Consider the following 17450-nt stretch of genomic DNA (forward strand, 5'->3'; position numbering starts at 1 on the left):
TTGTGATGCACCATCTGTTGGATAGCAGAGACATAGCAAATGAATGAACTCAAACCTATTCTTTTATTAAGGTGTTTATTATCACTAGTTGATAATTTAAAGGAGCACTCTTAATTAATTGAATGTAATAAATAAAATGTATTTGTCTCTTACAAAATAGTAGCAACCTAAACAATATATAATTAGTGTATTATTACTGGGCATTTATACTTGAAAATATTGCAAAAATTTGGTAGGTTATTAGGTGTAAAAATGGCAAAATACTCAGAAGTCATTAAAATTTAAATTCCTGCATTTAATCTTCCCCTAGGTTTAAGCTAATTATAATGATGGTAAACAATGGAAAAAAAATGCCAATTAATAATAAGTTAGAAATCAAAGTTAAAAAAAAAATAAAAATTGTGTTTTTTCACTAGTGTGGGGCATTACATGATTTATCTGATAACAAGTAAAATGATTTATTCAGCAATGCTAAATGACAACCATGTTCTTTATTATGACTTTTATTTCTGTGTCACGGTGCTCTTGGTTGGGTTATTTGGACATGGAGCATCTTGATGTGATTTAAAAAGGCACACTAGATTGCTTTTTACAGGAAGCTTTATGACTCTGATAAAAGACCCAAAGGAGGCCAGAAATATATTCAAAAGAAAGGCACACAGTAACTACACACACATTATTTTAGGGGCTGTGCAGAAAGGGTCTTCAACCTTTTGCTTTTGTACAGTATTGTGCTTTTTTGTTGTTGTTTTTTTTTGTAATCTGCAAAATAAGAAACTATATATGGCATGATAGGTGATGCTCTAACCTTTATCTATGTAAATAAAAGTAAGACTTACTGTATTTGCCTCTATTCTTTACACAGACCACTCACTTTTTGTTGGCCTTTTAGAAGCTCCATGTTATTTTATCATTTCACATCATTAGATGCTGCAGTGCAAATTCCCTTATTGCATAATTCATACATGTGAAAAGTAACAGACAGTACTTGTTGGAATGACTTTTTGGAAACCAACAAAAAGTTGAAATCATGGAATCAGGAAAGGAGAATGGAATTTGTGTCCTTTACCTGAAAGATAATGTTTTGTTTCAAGTAGATGTGCTGCATAGTTAATTCCTATATAGTGGCACATTAAATGCGTGACACTAAATTAAGACCGTAAGATGTACTTGTGCAGAAGAGAGGGCGTCATATCATACAGGATCATTGTCCTCTTCACCTGGGAAATTCCCATATTAATCAACAACTCTGTAATTCTCAGGGTAGGTGGTGTTCATCCATGACATAACCCAGGTAAGCGGGAAGGCATCCAGAAAGTTGATAACCTGTTTTTTATGTTTGTCAATAGAAAAATGATATGCTGAGTAAAGTGCTATGTTTGTTGCACTATTATTTTTCAAACAACTATATCTTTTGGATGTGTGGCAGGAGGCTGGGGGCCAGACCCAGCCGGGATGCCTGGGAGGACCAGGAGGCAGTTTATACGTCTTCTGGGCCACGAGGGGGCAACTGCCGTGGATAATGAGGGGACCACAGGGATGTTGTAAAGAGGCTCAAATCCATTGGGGCTCGTGGCCACCGCCAGGGGGCACCCCGAACATTGTGGAGCCCTGGAGATCTGCACTTCGGCCACACCTGGGAAGGTGGAGGAAGGACCTTTCAGGGATGCCCGGAGTGCTTCCGGGTGCTCGTGCGGCATTTCTGCCACACCAGGAAGTGTCGCAAGAAGGACATCAACAAGCTCCTGGAGCGCATCCGGGTGACTATAAAAGGGGCTGCCTTCCTACAGTCGGGGAGCGAGAGCCGGGTGCTGGAAGAGGACGAAGCTCCAGCGATAGAAGGAAAGGTGGCCCATGGACAATTAAAGGCCCGTGGAATGGTATTTTGGTGTTGGAAGCACTGTGTGTGTGTGGCACTTGTGTCTGGGGGGCTTTGTTTTGAATAAACGTGTGTATTTTAAGAACTGCCGGTGTCCGTCTGGTTGTGTCTGGGCTGATCCTCTCACACATGATGTGCTTGAATTCCAGGTATATAAAAATGGAGTCTGGAAGAGAACATGAAAAATTTAACAGCTAAATAGAACATAACATAGAGATTAATTTATAATATAGCCTCAGTGCTTATTCAACAAAATTTATCCAGTTATTACAATTTTTGTATACCTTGTCAAAGTGTGATAAGTGATTGCCTGGAACATTGCCAACACCAAATAGCACTGGAAATCAAAAGTCTTTGAGAGGAGCTAGAAAGCTACTTATGCAAAATAAACTGGCCTTCAGAACGTCTTCAAAAAAGTTAAAAGATGAAAACCACACACAAAAATACCCCAGACCAGAGTCAAGCCTACAGCCTACATGCTGTAAATTGGTAATGATACCTGTTATGCCACCAATTTTTGTGGTATGTCTTCTCTAGCTTTCTCTCTGACCTCATTTCCTCCAACATTAAAACAATCCACTTCTTCACTGACACTTTATCTGCTTTTTCCTTCACATTTACACACCAATTCTTCCTATTCATATCATCAGACGATTTACCGTTTCTAAATCAGTTCATTTTTTTGCGATGCTGTACAGTCTAACAATTATATCTTGATCTTTTGTAGCATTTATTTACATTTTTATTATTTTCAGGTTATCATTATAATACCTTAAGATATTCTGTCCAGCAGTCCCCTAGATCTCTAATGACTGCATTTACACTTACTATATTAGAATTTTGCACTTCCCTCACAAAGTTCTGATATATAAATGATGGGTGTGCCTAATGCAGGCATTTACAATGAAGTTTATAACTTAAAATAAACTTAGACAGTGTCACCATGGGACTTATGAATTGTGGACCCCTGTCCAATTTGGCTGGGCTGCGTTCAATGCAGTTGAAATAAAAAAGGACAACAAACCTTATTTTGCTAATTCTAAAAAATTATATTGGCTATTTTGTAAAATGCTTAACAGTGAACATATTCATCTTGTTGTTAATGATTAATTCCTCTATTTTTTTTAACTAGTTCCTCCGATTCTTTTTTGATGACACAAGTTTGCGTACCTGGGTCAAGGATGAGTGGAGTGGTGTATATGATGGTGATTTTGTGAAAAAGACCTGGATTGAACCACTGCTGAGGTAATTCTGTTCAACTTATTTTAGACATATGCAAATTATATTTATCTTCCTTTTTAAAGCCAGTTAAGCTGACTTGTTCTGACCATTTTGTTGAAAGATGAAGTTCTATAATTTCAGCAAACTGTAAGATTGCAGAAAGCTTTGCATCAAAATATTTTGTTTGAAAAAGGTCTTCATAAAGGCAGGAATGACAGCGTATAAGAGGCTGTACAGGGCTGGAGTCAAATTATTTAAAGTAGCAATAACCTTCTTTCCATTATAGAAGGGATCCCATCATGTTCCCACACTTTGGGGCCATTTTTACATGGGGAATAGCAGGAGTGGCAGGAGATCTAGCCTTGTGTCTTTAGTCTAAATGGAATCCAACCAACCACTGACCCCGAGTTGGTTCCAGGGAAAACAGAAGTAGTCATAGGCTAAAGTCCTTGCAGAGACCCAATAAACTAGAGTTGGGAGGAGCATCAGATCAGTGGTTCATGTGGAGGAAGAAGGGCCAGGAAGAATGTAAAGAAGATGCTGAAAGTGAGTTGGGTATGGGCTTTAGACTGCTTGAACTCATAAGTACAACAGGCGCCTCATTTTTTAGAAATGAATGTAGAAGCTTTTAGAAATGGCCACAGGTCCAGTGGGTTTATTATTTTCACTTTATTCTATACTCTCTTATTTTCTCCTCCTTGTATTTGTTGTTTGTTCAATAAAACAGGTTTAATAATAATAATAATAATAAATTGTATTTATATAGCGCCTTTCTTATGCTCAAGGTGCTTGTTTAGCCCATGTTGAACATGAGCTTACACTTGATATCTGGAGATATTAAAATTACCCTGTATCCTGACCAGAGCGACCTGTCCCTGCTAAAGGGAGGAGGGCCCACGTAATCCTGCCGCCATCACACTTAACAGTAGATGCTGTGTTCTTTGGGTGATGAGCAGTGTTAGCTTAGCACCAAACACATCTTTTGAGACTGAATATAAAAAGTCCTTTCTTGGTTTCTTTGATCATCACACAATTTTGAGCGATTAAATTTGTCATCTTTCATACTTTTCACAAAAAATGGCTCTCATTTGCCATCCTATTCAAAGTTCGAACTATTGAAGAATAAGCAATATGGTTGTAATATGCAGGGAGTGGCCTGATACTGCCATAAATTCTGGCAGCTTCTTTAAATTTGTGATTACCATTTCGGTAGCCTCACTAATGAGCGTTCTTCATGCCTAGTCATTAGTTTTGGAGGGTCATCCTGATATTTTTAATGCCATGTTTCCCTCACTTCATAATGATGGTATTCACAGTGTTATATTGTAATGACTAACCCGAAAAGAATGCGAACATATCGCCGCATTGCCCAGCCCAAATAGGAATCTGAACTACTCTATGTTACCTGCCAGCAAAAAAAAAAACAACTATTAACAGAATGAATATAGAAAATAAAGAATATATTAAATTAAGCAAAGCATACTGAAAAAAGCAGACATACATACATTATGTTTACGCATATATCAAAAAAGAGCGTTTGAATAAACAGGTCATAAGAGACAATAACCTTTGAACAAAACAAACTGTTTTCCTCACCTGATCCCACCATGTACATGCATATTAAACAAATAAATCACAACTGATGCACAAGAAAGATAGCCCAGATTTTACATGAAAGAAGTGGAGTTGTAAATGACGTATAACAGGAGCACCAGGCCATTGTATGTTACACTCACCCTCACATTTGCTCATATGTTCATCCTAATTTGGGTGTTCTTGTACTGTATGTATGCACTCAGTGAAGAGCACTTTACAAAAATAAACTAAATTTGAATCTTTGAGAATGTGTGAAGAAAAAAAAGAATTTTGTAGAAAACCCACTCAGATATAGGAAGAGCATGCAAACTACCTTTCTGAACAGACTGGACAATGATCTCGAGGGCAGTGTGCTGGAGATATAAGGTAGCACGCGAACAATTGTTTTGTCTTTATAATTATAAACTGTTTTTTAGTGCACTGTATGGTAATGTCATGCCAGCCTTGTTACAGTAAAAAGATGTTAATTTATTGTCATGTCAGGTTTTATTTACTAAATACAAGCACAAAACAGATTCAAATATTTCCACTACATAAATGAAAACATACATTTTTAACAAATAAGTAATGCTCCAGCACTGTGGCACAATGGAGATTTCTTCTATCTTACAGACAGGTTGATTCCCAACCCAGCCCCAAACTGTGTGGGGTCTGTATGGCATTACTCCACGCATTCTGGTTTCCTTTAACGTGCCAAAGAAATGTGCAGGTTAGGCTTATAGGCAAAACTAAACTTAGATTCTAAACTGGCATGGTGTAAGCGTGTGTAAATGTGCCTTGCCATTTGGGTTTGGATTCTGCATTCAATGAAAAAGGATTCAGATGGATGGATGGAAGAAAATCCGTTAAAGATGTCAACTTTCTTGATATTTCATATACAGTTAACAAATTTTGTGGCTTATCTTCCTAACAATTTTGAACTGTCTCATTTTGTTATTCTCTCTTTGCTTAGAACTCATGTTATCAATGTGCTCACTTTATTTTACGATCCTTTTTGAAGATGGCTCAAGGCACACTGTGAAGAACAAGACATCAGAAGGCAGATGAAAGAAATGAAGTGCACTGTCTTTAGCCATGGCTACAGTCTGCATTCTTTTTTTAACATGTTCAATTTCTATTGCAGGTGGCAGCCAGAGGTGGCAAAAATAGTCAGCCAGCTGTCAGATAAAATAATACACGGTTTTCAGCCAGCCAAAGGGACTAAGAATCAAACAGAAGCCAAGGAGTTCAATCTAACTAAATCAAAACCTAGAGGGGTCCCCATGCCAGAGAAGATAGCTGTGTGCGGGAAACATCAAGAGGTTAGTTGCTGGGTCTTTTCAATAACGCATTTTGTGTAATCTTTGGATAAGGCTTTCTCTTTAAATATGTCAGCTTATCTTAGGATCTTGACCCTTTTATAGCATCAGGTTTGTGTACTACAGATATATGGCAGATCCTGAGCCTTCCTTCTAATCCATTTTGGAAGCCTACGCCTTTAATTTCTTTTAATTAATATGTGTTAAAATTATGATATTGAATCAGTTTATGATCAAACTGTTCCTGTTTTCTGCTATCGATATTGTGTGCAGGATCATCCTTAAAAAAATGTTATTATAAACCCATAGATATTCCTATTCTTTGCCTTGATGTAACATTTAATGGTACATTAAGCACATAACCCTGACCCAGTCTGATAAATGAATGGATGGATGGACAGATGCAGTATTAAGTGGTTAATGTGGTGTTTCAAACACCTTCTCAGTCACTGACCACCAATAAGTCATTTAGACTTCTTGTCCTTGAAGCGTGTACCAGAGCGCATTTGCTGCATCTTTTTTCTAGACTTTTTGTAAACACCTTCGCCTAGAATTCTAAAATAAACTATGGAGTTCTTTAAAAAATACAGATTGTTGATGTTTTGTTAGTGAAAATAAAAATTAAATTGCCAATACATTATGAGGCAGAGGTTAAGAAGGAGCCCATAAGGACAGTTGTGCCCAGATCCCTGACATGTATAACATGTATGATACAGTGCATCCAGAAAGTATTCACAGCGCATCACTTTTTCCACATTTTGTTATGTTACAGCCTTATTCCAAAATGAATTAAATTCATTAAATTAAATTTTTTTTCTACACACAACCCCCATAATGACAACGTGAAAAAAGTTTACTTGAGGTTTTTGCAAATTAATTAAAAATAAAAAAAACTGAGAAATCACATATACATAAGTATTCACAGCCTTTGCTCAATACTTTGTCGATGCACCTTTGGCAGCAATTACAGCCTCAAGTCTTTTTGAATATGATGCCACAAGCTTGGCACACCTATACTTGGCCAGTTTCGCCCATTCCTCTTTGCAGCACCTCCCAAGATCCATCAGGTTGGATGGGAAGCATCAGTGCACAGCCATTTTAAGATCTCTCCAGAGATGTTCAATCTGATTCATGTCTGGGCTCTGGCTGGGCCACTCAAGGACATTCACAGAGTTGTCCTGAAGCCACTCCTTTGATATCTTGGCTGTGTGCTTAGGGTCGTTGTCCTGCTGAAAGATGAACCGTCACCCCAGTCTGAGGTCAAGAGCACTCTGGAGCAGGTTTTCATCCAGGATGTTTCTGTACATTGCCGCAGTCATCTTTCCCTTTATCCTGACTAGTCTCCCAGTTCCTGCCGCTGAAAAACATCCCCACAGCATGATGCTGCCACCACCATGCTTCACTGTAGGGATGGTATTGGCCTGGTGTTGAGCGGTGCCTGGTTTCATCCAAACGTGACGCCTGGCATTCACACCAAAGAGTTCAATCTTTGTCTCATCAGACCAGAGAATTTTGTTTCTCGTGGTCTGAGAGTCCTTCAGATGCCTTTTGGCAAACTCCAGGCGGGCTGCCATGTGCCTTTTACTAAGGAGTGGCTTCCCTCTAGCCACTGTACCATACAGGCCTGATTGGTGAATTGCTGCAAAGATGGTTGTCCTTCTGGAAGGTTCTCCTCTCTCCACAGAGGACCTCTGGAGCTCTGACAGAGTTCTTGGTCATCTCTCTGACTAAGGCCCTTCTCCCCCGATTGCTCAGTTTAGATGGCCTGTCAGCTCTAGGAAGAGTCCTGGTTGTTTCGAACTTCTTCCATTTACGGATGATGGAGGCCATTGTGCACATTGGGACCTTCAAAGCAGCAGAAATTTTTCTGTAACCTTCCCCAGTTTTGTGCCTCGAGACAATCCTGTCTTGGAGGTCTACAGACAATTCCTTTGACTTCATGCTTGGTTTGTGCTCTGACATGAACTGTCAACTGTGGGACCTTATATAGACAGGTGTGTGCCTTTCCAAATCATGTCCAATCAACCGAATTTACCACAGGTGGACTCCAATTAAGCTGCAGAAACATCTCAAGGATGATCAGGGGAAACAGGATGCAGCTGAGCTCAATTTTGAGCTTCATGGCAAAGGCTGTGAATACTTATGTACATGTGCTTTCTCAATTGTTTTATTTTTAATAAATTTGCAAAAACCTCAAGTAAACCTTTTTCATGTTGTCATTATGGGGTGTTGTGTGTAGAATTCTGAGGAAAAAAATGAATTAAATCCATTTTGGAATAAGGCTGTAAATACTTTCCAGATGCACTGTATGTTCTAAATTAAACCACTGTTACTAAGTGCATCTATGTGCCTGTGAGTTCCCTTTACATATATAGCTCCTGCCTACTGTCCATCACTGTTGGGATATGCTCTTACTGCACCACTACAGTACTTTTAATTGAATAAGAAAGTTTGGAAAAACGAATTAATATTCCAGTTCCCCCACTGAATCACTTCAGCTGCTCTATCTCCCCCCTTTTAAGAAGCTTTCACAGTTGGGGGAAATGATTCTCTAGGTGACTCGAGTGTAATTAAAAAACTGAAGTGGGTACTCTTGATTTTCATATAGCAGCAGAAATGTCCAGTGCACCCACATTAGCGGCACCAGAATGCACAGTGATCTCATTTAGTGCGTCAACCCCATAGCTACTTAATCCTTAACAGTACACTACCTTTTTCCTCCTCGGGGCTCAATGCCAGTACATATTCCCTCACTCCAGAAAATATGGTATCTCCTATCAAAGAAAGTTTCTTGCTCAGTGGGCCATCCGTCCCCCTTGGGCCTTGAAATCTATTTCCTGTATTTCATTTGTGGCCGCAACTATACAATATTGAAGTTTCCTCTTTTTATTGTTAGATTTATAAGTTTTGTAATTGTTTTTAGGTTTTGGATAGGGTTCTTGAGAATGGGCACCATAATACAAAATTAGTATTTGCTGTTTTTTAAAACTGTAAGCTTAGCCTACAGTTATAATAGATTTTTTTCATTGGTAATGTTCTTGCAAAACCCTAAACACAGCATTTTGTGTCTGGGCACTGCTGCAGGAAAAAAAAAAAAAAGATTCAGAAAATCCCATTCTGATATGCTAGTAGTTCACCCGAGCTAAAGTCCTTTACTCAGCATACTAATAAGGTCTACTGATGTATCACTAAGCACCTTGAGTGCCTTTCACTGCTTCAGCAAGTTAAAATTAATTGGCTTAAATTAATATTTAAAACAATTAAGGGGTCCAGCACCTCTGCTTTTTCCAGTGAATAGTTTTTTGCATAATTTATGGGATGCTCCTTAAAAGTCTACATCCTTCCCCATAATAAGATCTAATTACAAATTGTCATTGGTTTTGTGCTTGTATTTCTTAAAGTCAAAAGCAAAAATTCTGCCTGACTGAAACAACAAATACTGAAAACAAATCTAAGATGTGTTTAATTCAATTAGTTGGTTGGTTAGTTGGTCTGCCAGCCTTTGTATTGGTTATGGAAATTTACAAAATCATTACAATAAACTCTGTTTATTCCTTTATTTAATGACATAACAATACCATTTTTGTGTAATTTGATTTTGTAAAGTTCATACAGATAAAAAGTCAATAAAAACGTTTAACATAAGAATTATGATCAGTCAACCAAGGTAACCACAACACTTCAGAATTCATCACTGTAGATGAGACGACTCTGAGGTCAAGGTGTTAAGTTCATTTACGTAATGATGTGTGAGTAAGTACTCAATTTGACTTGTCTGACTAGAAGTGGTGAGGTAGTAATATGGCGACACACACAGATGCAGCAGCTGAATGCCTATCTTTATTGTGCTCGTTATGTGTATTTGCGTTTGTTTGTTTTATTGTCAATGTTAAGTTTGCCAGTGCAAAACCTGATTATAGTTATCAGAAAATTTTGTACATGGGATTACAGCACAGAAAAGAAGTTACAAGTGAATTTCTTTACTTAAAGTATCTGAAGAGATTTTTTGGGCACCCAGCTCTCCATGCCCCAGCAGGCAACGAAGGCAGAAGAAACATAGGAGACAAAAGCATGGATGCTGGACAGGCCTAATTACTAGTATTAGGAAACAACCATACAAACCACTGCTGCTCAGCATTTTTCTCACAAATGTCAGATCCAGAAATTACAGATATTATCAAACAAACTCATTATGATAATATCTGAGATATGGCGACAACTGCTCATTCCTGATGTAGCCATTGAGCTACCAGGCCATACCACTTTTAGATAGGACAGAAAGAAAGACTCTGGTAAGAGCAGAGAAGGGGGTATGCATTTACATTCATAACAACTGGTATACGAATAATAAAATCATAGACAGTCACTGCTCAGCTGATTTGGAATATGTGACGATTAAATGCAGACCTAATTACCTCCCATGTGAGCTCACTGCTGTTATAGTTACAGTTGTTTACATCCCACAAGATGCTAATGCTGACATGACTTTAGGCTACCTTCTCGATGCCATAAACACACAACAAGTGTTCATATCCTGAAGTTGCTCACATAATTGATGGGGATCTTAATCATACTGACTTAAAAGCAGTTCTCCATAAATTTGAAAAACACATCACATGTGTCACCGGGGGAAACAATACATTGGGTAGGGTGTATTCAAACGTGAATAACACTTTCAGGTCAATACCTACACCATAGTCAGATCACTTAGTCATATTCCTGACTTCAGCATACAACTCCCCCCAGGACGAGGAAGACTCAAGTCATCACTAGGACGATTAAGATATGGCCGGAAAGGGCTACCTCACAGTTACAGGATTCTTTTGAAGGGACAGACTGGGTCGTATTTCTGGACCAAGACTTGGAAGTGTACACATCTTTGGTAATTTGCTAAATGAAGAACTGTGTTGACAATGTCACTATTGACAAACAGGTACATGTGTATCCAACCAGAAGATCTGGATGACAAAAGAGGTTAAATCTCTCCTCAAGACCTACATCATTGCCATCAGATCTGGGGACAGAATCCTATACAGCACTACCAATTCTAACCTGAAGAGGAGAATTAGACTGCAAAAATGGCTTACAAGAGGAAGAGAAAAGAACATTTTACTAATTACGACCCACTGTGAATGTGGCAGGGCAACCCAGCAAATAATTAATCATAAAACCATTAAACACACAAATGTTATCAGTAATACCACTCTGGCAGGAGAGCTGAATCATTTCTTTGTCCACTTTGAAGCGAGAGTAGTGACTTCAGATATTACACCTTTGCCAGCTTACAACAGTCATTCCTTCACTTTGAAGGAACATGATGTGAGGCACATGCTCACAGAGGTGAACAACAGGAAGGCCGCCAGTCCTGATGGTGTGACAGGAAAGATGCTAAAGGAATATGCAGGCCAGCTCTATGTGATCCTCACAAATATCTTCAATCTATCCCTGTCTAGATTTACCATCCCACCCTGTGTAAAGTCTTCTACAATCATTGCACTGCCAAAGAAGGCCATCACCAGTGGCTATAGTGATTATCATCTGGTAGCACTCACACTTACTGTATTATAATGAAGTGCTTCGAGAGGCTGGTACTCTGATACATCAAATCCAACTTCCTACTTACCTTTGATCTATACCACTTCACTTACAGAGCAAATAGGTCTACAGAAGATGCCATTACCACTGCCCTTCACACAGCACTATCCAATCTTGAACATCTGGGGCGTTATGTGAGGATGCTTTTCTTAGACTTTTTCTCTGCCTTTAACACTGTTATCCCAGGTAGACTAATTCCCAAACTTGCTGGCCTTGGACTTTCCCAAACCATCTGCCACTAGATTAAGGACTTTTTGACAAACCACCCTCAGGCTGTCAGATTAGGCACACATCTCTCCTATAATATCACATTCAGCCCCCCAGGGATGTGTACCACGTCCACTCCTTTATGCCCTTTACATCCATGATTGTATCTCGACCTACTCTACCAATGCCATAATCAAAATTGAGGGCGACATTGTCCCAGTTGGACTCATCTAAGAAGGAGATGAGACTACCTCCAGGGATGAAATCCAGAGATTGACAAATTGGTGTTCGGAGAACATTCTAGTCCTGAATTCTGTAAAAACGAAGGAACTAATAATAGATTTCAGGAAAAACAACGTAGAGCCTGCCCCATTATACATCAATGGGGACTGTGTAGAAAGGGTGTCGACTTTTAAGTTCCTGGGCATGCTGCTAGATAAAAACCTTTCCTGGGCTACTAACACCTGCACAGTAGTGAAAAAGGCACTGCAGAAACTTTATTTTTTGTGGCCCCTCAGGAAAAACAAACCGCAATAGAAAATACTGGTATCCTTCTATTGCTACTCTATTGAAAGTGTGATGACATATGGCATTTCTGTATGGTTTGCCAGTTGCACAGCAGCAGACAGGAGAGCCCTTCAAAGGGTCATTAATACTACCCAAAAATATTATTGGCTGCTCTCCGCCCTCACTGAAGGATCTATTTGGCAGTCACTGTCTCAGTCGAGCAACCAATATATTAAAAGACATATCCCACCCAGGACATCATCTGTTTTACCTGCTGCCCTCAGGCAGATGCTATTGGTCTATTACAGCAAGGACTAACAAATTTCAGAACAGTTTTTATCCCAGAGCTTTACACAAATTGAACAACAGTAGTAGAACCAGCAAATAGTCTGTTTTGATCAAAGGTGATTTTCATCACTAACGCACAATAATGCTAATAGAAAATCGAGCATATGTTTTAAATTTCATTGGTGATTTTTATTTATTTGAACCAGTGGTGCTGCATGGGCATATGTGGAAGTATGTGGGTATAGACGTCTATGTGTGTGTGTATATGTATATGTATATATAATGTATAAGCATATATAGTTAATTGTTCTTTTAATGTGTGAATGTACCAATAAGATTGTCAATTAATTTTGTTGTACTTTGAACAATCAGAATAAAGAAATATAATCTAAGGAAAAAGGGTAGTCTGCCAGTAATGAGTCAAACAGATAAGAGCTTCACTCTTTAGCCTGATAGAGTAGTGTGAATCCAGATGACGACCATCAGTTTTGAATGCAGTGCATGATACTTCCTCTCATTACCATACTATGCTATGATAGAGAATTTCAAAATAACTTCAGTAGTTGCCCTGTAGAAAATGGTTAACTGCTTTACATGTCTCAAAAAGATCAGCATCTTGTAAATAACACCAAGGAAGTGAAAATTTACAGAATCAAGGATTTATTTAACAACTGAACACAAGGGAAGGATATGTAAAGACCTAAATCAACACAGCAAATAAGCAGAGTAAAACAGCAAAACCTACAGTTTTCTTGGGCCTAACTATATATGCTCTTGTCCCTGTCTAGCAGGAGTTGTGGCATACCTACATGCCTACCTTCACGCTCCACAAAACCCTCCCAATTGTACCTACTTCCTGTCTTTCCTTCTCCCCCTCTAGGGATATAACTCGGCTCCTCTCTTCCTCTGCCCATTTGATCATTTATGTCTGCATACCTACTGACTATTTAAGCCTTCATCCCAGGGTAACTTCCAGCCAAGCTGGAATGAGGTAACTTCCAGCCAAGCCCTAATGAGGATACTAAGCTAGGCCTTTTAGCAACATATGGCATTCCCTTAAGAAGACAATTTATTTACGACTCACTAACTGACCTCATAAAGATTCAATATTGTTCATGCTTACCCTGCTGGGGAACATGTTCTGTCCTTTATAGGCCTGGAGGTCTTTTAATCATCTTCACACCTTTAATGTACTCTCTCTCTAGTCAGTATTATACAACCTTGGTCACTGCTGAGTTGCACAAACATTCCAGGAAAGCATTGCTCATTTCCTTTCAAACTGACCTTTTCTCATTCCTTGTCTCCTGTGTGTCCTGTGTCTATGTTTCCAGAGATCTAGTAAATATATAGGGTATAGTGCTTCTTTGTAGTACTCATTTTCTTCACTGGCATGATGAAAAGCATCTTGTGTGCCAATGCATGCTTTCTTGTCTTTCCTAAGACCTATTCTTGCCTGCCACCCCCATTTACCAAAAGAAAAAAGTGAGAAAAACAACCGTGCTTTTTTTTTTACATTTTGTATATCCTGAATAGAAGGCAGCTGGGTGCCAGTAATGTTTTGTGCCTCCACTGTCTACAGCTCTTTACAATCTTGAGCTGAGTAGGTGATGTATCAGGAGTGATGCAGGTTATGTTGTTCATGACCTGGGCTTCTCCATTCTAAACAGACTTGACTTCACAAGAGTTCAATAACCTCCAGTACACTGGCCAATTCAGTTTCAAAGTACCTAATGCTGCCCTCTTCAGGCCTCAAGCATACATTGCACTCTCCATCTGTAGTGACTGTTTTTATATTTAACCATAGAACTCAATGAACCATCCTGCCTTTCTTTCATCCTGCACATTTGATAGGGATCCTTACCTCAAAAATGAAATAAAAAAACATCATGTATTAAATCATATGAAAATCCAAAGGGACAATAATGTAAACAATAAGAACAAATCAATAGAAACAATGGCTGTTGTTAAATTTATATATAAAACAAATACATAAGTACCTTGGGGTCAATCAATAGTACGAGTTACTATTATTGTACATTTCCCTAACATATTTATTTATGGTGATTTACACATTTAGAATACAACAGGAAAAGCAAAGAGAGTTCTAGGGAAAGGTAATTAATCATATACACTAATGATGGCACGAGAGAGTAGTAAAGTACATTAAGGGTCACATAGTGAGTTGGAAGTGGTAAGTGAGCTGACATCCTCATGGTTTAAGATCAACTGCCTAAACCACTACACCACACTGCCAGCAGATTTTGGTGTTACATAAGTATTGAAATTTACTTATATTGTTACCATACAGCAAGACTGCTGACCATGGAAAGATAATAATTATCTGCCTAGGACTCATTTTGTGAGAATTGTATGCTTTGTGAAGGTTATGTCCTCCAAGGAGTGCTTATTATTAACTTGTATTTAAACACAAAGGATGTTTTATTAACTAAAAATGATGAATGACATTTTTAATTTTGTGTGTAGTGCACCACTAAGTTAATTATAATGTGAACGTCTGAATAGTACTGCTTTTCTATTCTGTTTTCTAACTACTGATATAAATATAATATATAATGTGATAATATAAATATTTGATTTTAATTATTCAACTGATTGTAAGTTTTGCAATTAATTCGTTGACGGATTGGTTAATTAAATCACTAATTGGTTAATAATCAATGAAATGTTTTCCTGGATGAAATAATTTTCTGACAGATTAGTACCTGAAAATATAACAAAGGTACACCTAGACACATAACGGGACCAGATAAACTGGTTTTGTTTAAGAAGAAGCTCGGCATGTGGCGGGTAGTAGAGAAGCAGACCAGTTAGCATTGATGGCACATAGAGTGCTGTCATTCATTAATCCATCAATTGTGAGAAACACAGGTGAATTTAATGAATTGGCCAATCGGAGTGTGCATCAAAATGTCAGGCTGTATACTGACTAATTATAAAGGGTTTGGACAGTAAAGTAGAAAACTGCCAGGTCATCTCCAACCTCTGACTCCCTTAGTGGCCATATGAACATGACTTAACATGTCAAGACACCACAGGAAATACATTTGCATTTGTGATGGCGACCACTACTGAAGGTCAATCCATACTTTGCCATATCCACTTTGTAGTGTGCGGCTGGGGCTGTTGCCCGGCTGGGATGCCTCCATGCTGAGAGGACTGGGGGAGCGAGCATGGCCAGAGCGTTACCTCCCCTGGGATGCTAGATGGCAACCCCTCTGGGTTGCAGCGGTGACTTAGACTCTGACAGGGCTTCATGGGAGTTTGGTGCAGCCCTGTTGGGCTCCGCAGGCGCCGCCAGGGTGTGCTGCAGCAGGAGCTGCTGAGCCCTTATGGGTATTTTTTCCACCACACCCGGAAGTGCTGCCGGAAATGAGTAATCAAGCACCTGGAGCACTTCCAGGTGCATTATAAAAGGAGCCAGCAGCCACTACTCAGGGAGCCAGAGTTGGGAGGAGGAGCGACAAAGCTTGACCTGAGGAGTGAAGGAGGAGAAAGATGATAAAGAGAAGGAAGAGACTTATGGTATTGTGCTGTGCTTGTGCCGGGGCTATTTTTATACTTGTTGGGAACAGGGAAAGTGTTCCCCACAAGGGAAAAAGAAAAATAAATAAAATGTGCATTGAACCTGTTTTCCACGCGTGTCTGTGTCAGGATCAGCTGGCGGTGCCAGCCTGGTGGGCCACACACTTATTGAACTGCACAGTAGTAGAAGCCTAGAGCCTATACCAGCAACACTAAATTCAAGGCAGGAACTGATGCAACAACTGATTAAATGACACATTGCTTCATTAAAAAAATCTTTGTTATAATTTTTCATCTCATGGGGTTTTGCACCTAAAATAAGAACATAAAAAGTTTGACAAATAAGTGGAGAGTATTCAGTCCCTAAAGCTTGTTGGGTTAGCTAACAGCTAACTTGTCCCAATACCTCATCCACATACTTTTTTTTAAATTTGTCAGTGTTGCTTATTTAACTACACAACATCCCACAAGTTTGTACAGTGATTAGCTCACACAAGTGGGAATTTCACTGTACTCTGTACATGTGACAGTAATGACCCTATAATCCTGTCCTTTGTTTGAAAAGTGCTTCATGGCTTCCATTTTAAACACACTTCCCATTAAGGAGAATGAGACAGTCAAATTAAGGATAGGTATATTGGCCCGTTTGAAGTAAAAAATGAGTACAAAAGTGGGTAATATGATTATGTGGTTAAGAAGACAATATACCGTCAGCAGCTAAAGAGAGTAGTTGAAGTAGTTTTTACACTACACACAACCCTAGTATCTCACTACAGGTTACTTTATATTTTGCACTGATTCACACTATTCCTGAGTGAGTCAAGATTTTAAAGCTCTGATGACAAAGAATGAAGCTAAGTATTGCTTCCTGTTAGTGTAGTAGGAATGATCTGACTTGTGCCTTTCAACTCATTACACGCATTGTGAAATAGTTGAATCATCTAAAATATAAAGACAGTCCACCAATGCTGGTTTCCTTTGCCAATAAAAGGTTATGATGAGAGGAATGTCTTCCTGGTGATCTGTCATCACTTGGCCTGAGAATGTTGTGCTGTGCATCCACAGAATACAACACCCAGCTGTAAAAAAAAACCAGAGAGGCCTACGCATACCCTAACTCTGTAATACATCACCCTATCTATTTTATTGGATAAGTAAAGTATTTAAGTTGAGGTTTTGAGTTTTAATGTATCAGTTTCTAAACAGCTAGTTAAGTATTTCAGGGTGGTCTGGTACCTTATTTACCCTTATCGATCTGAGGATCCTAAAGAATGACTATAAATTAACTGCAAGGCCTCTGGTCACACTGGATATCA

At 38.9% G+C, this 17450-nt stretch overlaps 1 protein-coding gene across 3 annotated transcripts in view; it reads left to right on the plus strand.

Moving 5' to 3' along the window:
- The window catches only part of cfap99 (cilia and flagella associated protein 99), a 96242-nt gene that overhangs the window by 41470 nt on the left and 37322 nt on the right, over positions 1–17450 (plus strand). For all 3 annotated transcript variants that reach the window (XM_039751735.1, XM_039751733.1, XM_039751734.1), the window contains exons 5-6: positions 3012–3124; positions 5820–5997. In XM_039751735.1, the coding sequence (XP_039607669.1) occupies positions 3012–3124; positions 5820–5997 (291 nt within the window). The remainder of the gene's footprint in view (positions 1–3011; positions 3125–5819; positions 5998–17450) is intronic.

The sequence above is a fragment of the Polypterus senegalus genome, chromosome 4 (genome assembly GCF_016835505.1).
Source record: "Polypterus senegalus isolate Bchr_013 chromosome 4, ASM1683550v1, whole genome shotgun sequence".
NCBI lineage: Eukaryota > Metazoa > Chordata > Cladistia > Polypteriformes > Polypteridae > Polypterus > Polypterus senegalus.